This window comes from Lycium barbarum, chromosome 11 (assembly GCF_019175385.1).
Source record: "Lycium barbarum isolate Lr01 chromosome 11, ASM1917538v2, whole genome shotgun sequence".
In the NCBI taxonomy this organism is placed as follows: domain Eukaryota; kingdom Viridiplantae; phylum Streptophyta; class Magnoliopsida; order Solanales; family Solanaceae; genus Lycium; species Lycium barbarum.
The window spans coordinates 17909008-17917837 of record NC_083347.1 but is presented as its reverse complement, the minus strand read 5'-3'; the positions used below and the strand labels follow the sequence as shown (position 1 = coordinate 17917837).

The 8830-nt window shown below is 35.7% G+C and overlaps 2 protein-coding genes across 2 annotated transcripts; both read left to right on the top strand.

The window, feature by feature from the left end:
• Positions 1–4378: 4378 nt before the first annotated feature.
• LOC132618224 (serine/threonine-protein phosphatase 7 long form homolog) lies at positions 4379–5492 on the top strand. Its single transcript, XM_060333287.1, has 2 exons — positions 4379–5205; positions 5298–5492. The coding sequence occupies exons 1-2, from the start codon at positions 4414–4416 to the stop codon at positions 5487–5489; spliced, it is 984 nt and encodes a 327-aa protein (XP_060189270.1). The 5' UTR covers positions 4379–4413; the 3' UTR covers positions 5490–5492.
• A 198-nt stretch (positions 5493–5690) lies between these two features.
• LOC132619499 (uncharacterized) lies at positions 5691–6490 on the top strand. Its single transcript, XM_060334391.1, has 2 exons — positions 5691–6008; positions 6092–6490. Exons 1-2 carry the CDS (start codon positions 5691–5693, stop codon positions 6488–6490), a joined length of 717 nt encoding a protein of 238 aa, XP_060190374.1.
• Positions 6491–8830: the final 2340 nt, after the last annotated feature.

Sequence of the window (8830 nt, the reverse complement as noted above, 5' to 3'; positions counted from 1 at the left end):
AATTTTTGCACAATATTTTTCTTGATTCTGCACTTAAATTTCAGTTTGTGCGCCATAAATATCTTGCATTCTCCACATATTTTTTTGCGTTCTGTACACAACTTCTAATTTGTACACACATTTTTCAGTTTCTGCACACTAATATCTGCATTTTTTAAAAAGTTTATGTAGACGAAAATCTGCTTATTTTTTCAATTTCTACACATGATTTTCTACCCAAATACAGAAAAAGACAATGAATTCAATTCAAAAATTCACATTCTGCAAAAAAGAAAATGTAAGAAAAAGAAATAAGAAGTTTTGATTGATCAGTAATAGAAAATTTGCAACTGAAAAGGGAAAGAGAAAAAAAAAACTATTTTTAATTGATTCGCGAGAAAGAGATTGGAAAAAACCAAAGATGAAAAACGGTGCAACATTCTTTCGCTAATAATGAAGAGCTCGCTGAAGTTGATGGCTCTCCCTTCTGGAAAAAGAAAAAATCGCATGAGAATGAAGAATCCGTTAAATATGGATGAAAAAGTTAACAGAGGGATGTTTTGGTTAACTTTGGGATAAAAATCATCATATAATAATCCACAGAAATTACAATAGAAAAGAAATAAGGGAGGTTTGTGATTATTTTGCAATCTTTTCTACTAGGTAATCTAGGATCCTTATGCATGAAGATAATCAATTCGGTCGTTGTGGTCGGACTCTATTATGGATTTCTGACCACATTCTCCATAGGGCCCTCTTATCTCTTCCTTCTCCGAGCTCTGGTTATGGAAGAAGGAACCGAGAGCCATAGAACTCCCACTAAAACATCTTTGGTTTCTTTCATATCCACAAAACACATGCAACAAAAGATTTTCTAAGTCTTACTCCAAATGTAAAATGTACAGAGTAAACGAAATTGTAAGACTTGTGACGTAATCAATCATCTAAGACATTATATGAGACATCTGCATCAATTATTTCTATCTTATAAAATATTTGAAGAACCAAAACTAGAGAAAATGGGAGAAACTTGTCTGGACTGTCATAGTTGTAGAAGATTTTTTGGCAGTATCAACTTTAAGTAGTAATATATCTTGTTTCAATTGTGGAATTCTTTTAACCAGGTTCTCTTGTGGGACTTTAGCCACAAAGCTCAGATTACTCAGTTAAAGCGTCTTGCATTCACTATTTCATTCCCTTACTGTTGCAACAAATTAATTGAAGAATAGATCTCAACCCACACGTGTGCTCTACGTGTCTTACTCATAAGCAGCTCTTTTTATCAGTTCATCCAGATTTTTCCAAGACAGCTACTTTTTTTCCTAGATTTCAAATACAGAGCTACTTTAAGCTTACTTCATCCTTTGTAATATTTCTACTGCTCCCGTTGCAGTTGGAATTGGCCTTCTTTTTTGGTTAAATTGGTGAAAGTTTTTCATATTTCTCCACTTTTTTTGTTGAAGTTGTTTACTAATACTTCGTCGTGGTGCATCACTATGATAGTCTGGTTTTTATGATAGTTAGACTATTTATTGTCACTTTCACATTACAAACTATACGTCACTACCCGCAGTATATGATCTCCAGTTTTTATGAGGCGTCACTTAGAGTCTTGCTTTTATGGGTTGAGCTAAACTATTTTATTAATATGTTGATGTATCCATGGCAAAGAGACTTCAGTTGTATAGTCAGTTTTAGTTCTGAAGAGTTAACCATAAGACTATGAGATTGAATAATTAAAATGTGAAGCCAACTCTTGAATTAATCACCTTACATTATTGTGTCTTAGTATTTTTAGGGAACTGCTGAATGCTTTGTGTTTTGAGATGATCTCACCTGGTTTATACATGAGGAGAGAATGTGTATAGGATCATAAGTTACCAATTGAGTTCAAATTTAAGAATCAGTGTTTTATGCATGAAGTGTATACTATAGAAATAATTGTGGACGTGTTTCTTTTCAGCCCTTTGTGGGTTGTATTATGGTATATGACAACAAAGTTGAAGCTTCCTTGAATGTCGGGAGAAGTTCTTTGTTAGACAATGAAATCACAACATAATTCTGCTTTATTTAGGGCTTAAGTGTGCGATGAACAAAAACTGAGAATGGAGAATATGCAACTAAAGAAGGAGGCCCATAATTACTCTGGTTTCATATTATATAGTAATTGTTTATAGGGAGGCTTATTTCACAACTCTCACCAGCGCAACCTATTCCTCTGTCTTACACTAAACTTAATGTCCATGTATAATTTAGGACTAACTGGCCCTTCCCATCAACAACAACATACCCAGTGCGATCCCACAAGTGGGGTTTGGGGAAGGTAGGATGTACGCAGACCTTACCCCTGCCTTAGTAAGGCAGAGAGATTATTTCCTGAAGACCCTCAAACTGGCCCTCTCCATGATCTCCATAGTTTCCTTGACAGTTCCACGAGTAAGTTCAACTCCCCACTGATTTTTTTGTTTACTTTATTTGATTTGCATATCTTTGGGAACTTAGATTTATCCAAGTGATTTCATCTCAATTATAACATTATCAGGTTCAATTTGCAGAATTTGAGCTCGCTTTTGGAGTGATAAATTCGATTTTGGTCGACCTACACGGTAAGCTCATTGTTCAAACTTTTACTGCATTGGTTTGTTGTTCTGATAAGCGGGTGTGCTAAAACTTATTATCCATGAAAGACTTAGGTAAAAAATCTCCAATTAACAGATGGTAAGGAAGCAAAAATTGATTGTGCAATTTCTTAAAAGAAAATCGGTCGATAACTTGGAACACTTTTAAAAGAAAATCGAACATTATTCTGAATGATAATGATGGTTGCGTGCTGGTATGTTTGCTGTAGCATTTAACAGCGTGGTAAGTACTGCCCTTCTACTCCTTAAATTCTTCTTATTGATAAAGCTCTAAGCTTCAGACCCTTAAAGCTGAATCTTATCTTCTCAAGATGATGAATGATTTGTCTGTTACATTCATTATTTGTAGGCTTTTCAATTAAAAGATAATATTTTCTGTTTGATCACGTGTGTGCTCGATCCTTAACAAAGTAAACCTTGAGAGTTCCATATAGCTCAAAGTAAGCTACTGTGCAAAGTGTTGCTGCATTTTATGTTCCACTACCAAAATAAGAAAGAAGCTAGCAAAGACAATTTCTTCCCATTTAAATTAAATAAAAAATTGTACAAAGGAAATGATCTTCTGAGTCCGGAGCCTAAAGGGTATAAAAATACACGATATTTACCAAAAGGGAATGTCCAAAAATTAATATACCAAAAGGGGTATATCGTGGGCTGATCCACGATATACCCCAAAAAAAATTTTCATCTGTCAGCAAGTCAACGAAAAAAAAAAAAATTAATTGTATAACGTGGATCAATCCACGTTATACAAGTTATATTGTTAGCGTGGACTGATCCGAATTCTTACTCACTCATTTTGCCCTAAAAATTTTCATTCTCTTCCGCCGCTTCCTCCATTGCAAATACTTACAAAACCTCTACCTCTCCATCTCCTTCTCCTTTTCCTTCTCCTCCATTTATTTTCTTTTTAAACCCTACATTACAATCTAATTTTTGGAGCAACTTCTTCATCTTCATCTTTATCTTTTATTACTATTTAAATTAAGGAATTTTTTCTAACTCATATAATATTGTATATTTATAGTAGATGTAGATCTGTTTGTCTTATATATCTTAATTGTTATTTTTTATTTGTATTATTTTAATACGTTTGTGTTATTTGTGTTATTTTAATTTGAACTTAAAATATGATTGTTAGAAGCATTATTATATAAAAGGTATGATTTGTTTAGTAGCACTTTTGAAGAAATTTGTTGTTATGTTGCTGTTATTTTTGTGGATTGTTATATAAAAGATCTGAATAACTAAACAATATATTTTGTTATGGATTGTTATGTTGCTGTTATTTTTGTAGATATTTGTAAAATGTGGACTGATCCACGTTATACAAAATATATTGTATAACGTGGATCAGTCCACGTTTTACAATATATAATTGTGAAACGTGGACAGTTCCACGTTATTCAATATATTTTGTTATGGATTGTTATACAATATATTTTGTTATGGATTGTTATACAATATATTTCATTGTACCTTTAATGTGATATTTATATAGCCAGAAAAATGAAACTTAATTGATGCCTCAGTAGGCCAAAAAAAAAAAACTTAAAATGTCATGATAATGCTTTATTATATGGGACCTAAGTCTAAGTGGGTGGAGAATTATTTTGTCTATACCTTATAGGTATTAATGTGGTCCACTATCAGTGGTTTCTAAAAAAGGCTTATGGAAGTTGGCTTTATCTAGCCAATGCATATTTGTTCTGCTAAAATTGGAATAATATTTTTTTTTTAATAGTGAGTTACTCTAAATAGCTTGATCTGGACTTCATTTTTTTTTATATAAGGTATGGAGTTTCCACGGGTATGCGTACATCCGGGGCCAGAAGTGTACGATGTGTTAACACTCCAGGAGAAGCATCGATCAAAGGCTGTGTGGGATGGTTCCTTGAGAGGACCGACCGGATGCCTGTTTCCTCGCCGCGCGGATACCGAATTTTGGAAGCACGTGAGGCGTCATCCTTTTCATCCTCGCATCCTTGACTACTTTGGCCTGTGTGGACTTAGGGGAGTAGTAGAGGTAGGATGTGTATCATATGATTGGGCAGTCATCACTGCACTTATAGAGAGATGGTGTCCTGAGACGCACACCTTTCATCTGCGTACAGGTGAGGTGACCATCACATTACAAGATATTGAGGTCATGTTTGGCTTGGTTGTTGATGGTAATCCCTTGAATAATCTTAATGCTAGATATATAGATATTGGTGGGTGGCAACAATTGATCCATGAGCTTACTGGTTGGGCACCCGGTCTGGATTGTTTTAATGGTGTTAGTAGGTTAGAAGTACATAAATTAATTGAATATATTAGAGGCTTAGATGACATTACAGATCAGACCCCAGAAATTGATGTGCAACAGCGGGTTAGGTTTTACTTGCTATGGCTTTGTGGCGGCACGATATTTCCGGATAAGTCCGGTGACTTACTTAATTTAGACTATTTGCTTGACATGCGTGACCTTAGAGCAATGAGTAGACAAGCTTGGGGAGCGGCTGCATTGTCATATTTGTATTCTTGTTTATGTCGCGCTTCGTTGAGGAAAGCCAAGGATGTGTGTGGATTCATTTCCTTATTGCAGGTACGTGACCTTTAAAATTATATAATTTTATTTGGTCGTCCTATTTGATAGTTATAAGGTTTTTATGTATTTAATTTAATTTTTTAATATAGGTTTGGGCTTGGGAGCGCATTATACCGATGCAGCCACCATGCAGGGCTCTTCCGCCACACACGGCTCTTGCACGAAGGTGGACTCATCGTAAATCCCGCGAAAATGAGGCACGTGATGTTTTACCCATATGTAGGGATGTATTGGACAACCTAATAGATGGCCAGGTATTTTATCATAATTATGGTTGTTAATGGCGTTTTGATATAATAGTTACGCTTATGTGTAATTTATTTATTTTATTATCATGTAATTTTATGTTCTTTCTATCGTAGTTTGTGTGACAGCCTTATTCAGAGGCCATCATTAATAGACTCCCTGAGTGGTGTCTGCGTGGCCGAGATATTTGGATGGCGCAGGTTCCCCTTATTTGTGGGATCTATCGAGAGTGGCACATGGTAGATCGCGTTCTCAGACCGTTTGGTAGGAAGCAACATATTCCGGGTCCATGTGCTGAGATTGATCCTTTTCATTACAAACGTGACAAGCGGTATGCTATAAAAGTGGAGGATCAACAAAATTTTGCAGAAACAGACTTTTTGTGGGAAAATCGTCGAGAAAGGGTAATTCTGGCCGAGTATGAAACTCAAGACCCAGAGTCACTATCAGAGTATTTTTGTTGGTATCGACGTCACTCGCGCACTTTCATAGGAAATCCTGCGCATAAAGTGGATAGAGGATACCAACACATGGCAGGCAGGCATGAGGCACTGGTACGTACATTACATTCCAGTAGATGTTTGATGTCTTTATATGTGTCTTAGACCACTATCAAATCTTGCAATTTTTTTTTTAGGCTTTAGGACATCAAGAATCGTACAGGTTGGCTCAGCAGACTATCCAAGATCCAACCAAGTCTGATGAAGTGAAGGAAATAACAGAGATGTTTAGCCACATTAATACAGAGTCCATGGTTGCTGCCTCTCTGGGGACGATGTTGAGTTTCGCTCCCAATTATACACCACCGGCAGAGTATGTTGAGCCGCCTACTGTGCAAGTGCCTCGTCATCAACGTCCTAATGTACCAAGACCTGCTGCGCGTGATAGAGGACGCCAATCAGGTAACAGACGGGGTCGAGGTCCCGTGAATCACCAGTTGATTGATGAGGAAGAGGTTCGTTTTGGTTGTTTGTGTTGGTATATGGTATTGGAGGAACTCCTTGTTACAGGGGAGATGCTGCCCGATTTTACGTAGACAATCAAAGTAATTGCTAAGAAAATTTATCATACAAAAATAACTTCTATTTTTTTTGTGGCATTTACAGGATCCAGGTGTGATACAAAAGGAGGTTCACCAACGTAGATCAAAACGAGAGCGTCGGTGTGGCACGGGGGGGAAGGGACACTGTAAAAATTAAATTCTTATTGTATAGTGGGTAACTTCATGTTGAAGTATTAGTATTTAAACTTTATTCAATTGGAAAAGGATGGACATGTTTCTGTTTTTATTTGCCAGTGTCTTTTTGCTACTATGGTGACCCTTTTCAATATTTAAGATGAAGAATAAACAGACTTCAAAAAGATATGTATCAGAAATTATGGACAAAATGCACTGATCCATATCTTCTTGTCCACAACGCATATATATATATATATATAGGCTGCCTGCATATTGGTCCACTATGGTTTTCCTACCACACAATTGTTGCAAAACGTTGGCCAGCCCACGTTTTACAACAAAATTTTATTGTTGTAAAACGTCGGCCAGCCCACGTTTTACAACAAAATTTTATTATTGTAAAACGTTGGTTGTCAACGTTTTTCCTCCAAAATATGAATTGTTGTAAAACGTTGGCAGGCCAACGTTTTGCAACAATAAAATTTTGTTGATTGGTAATTGATTCGTGCAATAATTGATTGTTGAAAATTTTTTTACGCAATAGAATCATTGCAGTCATCAAATCACGCATGCAACTGTAAAAGCAAAAACGATCAATAATTTGTAATAATTTTGGTGTAAAATCGCAGAATGCATGAAGTCGTCGAATCTGCATGCAATCATCAAATCAAGCGTGCTTTGCGTAAAATCAAACAGTAAATATATTTTTTCAACATCAGCATTATGACATTCAATGGTCCGTGAATCATTTGTTTTATATACCAGTTAACATTTGTATTCTGCATATCTCCCTGAATTCTACACTTCTCTATTGTAGACTTCATTTTTGACGAATTCTCAACTTCCCTCTTGCACTCTCCATTAATTTTTACTTTTGTATTCTGTTGAAAATAATATGGCGGAAAATTATGTAAGAGTTAATTTATATTGGGGTGGTAAAGTTGTGTACGAAGAAAGTTTTCATAAGGTTTCCAATTTCCCTCAAATACGATCGTCTACAACGTGTTTTCATAAGCAAAATGGCCATATCTGATCCTAACCTTTCAGTGGTTATCACTGGTCGATATCCAACATCAATTACGGCTAGGGGATTTCCCATTTACGAGGAAACTCTTATTTCGGACGATGACTCCTTATCGTTATTTCTTCGAAGTCCTGATATATTTAGCAATCATATCAGTATAGCCACACTTGACATGTATGCAACTGTTGAACGCTCTTCTAATGTTGAAGCACCCATTGACGATGAGTTTGATATTCGGGGTACTACGTATCTTCCCGCTATGAATATTGGGCTTCAAAGAGGTACACTTCAACAAGAAACAATGGTAGGAATTGGTAGCCAGTCACATAACTTTGGTTGGACTATGCAGAGCTGTGATATTCCTGGACCGAGTAGTGCTCCAGATACAAGTGAATTAGGTGGCGGGAGTATAGTTCGATATCGCCCTACTCAAGTGGAGTCATTTACAGAAAGGTAAATATAACGATGTTTCATGAAAACTTTCTCATTTACGTTCTATTCAATGTCTTTGTGCGTTCAATCATCACAAGAATACAACATGTTATTTAGTGAATGCAATCCATTTGTCTCTTTTTTTTTCTTTTCTTTTTTGGGGATTTTCCTATGTGCCCTACTTTATTCTCCTCTGTTTTTTCCTTTTAGCGTTCTTCATTAGCCAAAGTACTAATGTTGTGGCTCCAACAATGATCTAAAGGGTGAAAAATGCTATTTTCTTATGAATGATAATACGAAATGTAGCTTTGGTCATTACTAGAGTAGTACTATTTTTATAATATAACTATATTTTTATTTTTCATTTTGTAATCGGCATGTTATTTTGATTATTTTTTATTTTTTAATTTGTCCTTGGGGTTAATATAATCTTTTTAAATTTTAATTTTATTTATTTATGTAGGTGTAACGATTTTGAAGAAAACCCCGTATTGACTCAGCTCACACAAATTGTGAGCAACAACGATGTAGCTAATGATCACTCTGATAGGTCAGATAGTGATATGCCATTAGATCACACAGAAACAAACGATGATCACTCATCTGATGGTGATGGTCATTCTTATGAAGACATTACTACTCCAAGTGATGGTAACGTTAGCTATCATTCTAATGCGATTCCATATTTGGACAACACAGAAGAAGGCCCGGATGATTTTGCCTTCATGAAAGATGACGGT

What these genes read in the sequence shown, in the direction of transcription:
- LOC132618224 (XM_060333287.1), top strand. Translation starts at nt 4,414, where the DNA reads ATGGAGTTTCCACGGGTATGCGTACATCCGGGGCCAGAAGTGTACGAT. An exon ending in GATTCATTTCCTTATTGCAG is followed by an intron (nt 5,206 to 5,297) that starts GTACGTGACCTT and finishes TTTTTAATATAG; the next exon opens with GTTTGGGCTTGGGAGCGCAT.
- LOC132619499 (XM_060334391.1), top strand. Translation starts at nt 5,691, where the DNA reads ATGGTAGATCGCGTTCTCAGACCGTTTGGTAGGAAGCAACATATTCCG. An exon ending in CAGGCAGGCATGAGGCACTG is followed by an intron (nt 6,009 to 6,091) that starts GTACGTACATTA and finishes TTTTTTTTTTAG; the next exon opens with GCTTTAGGACATCAAGAATC.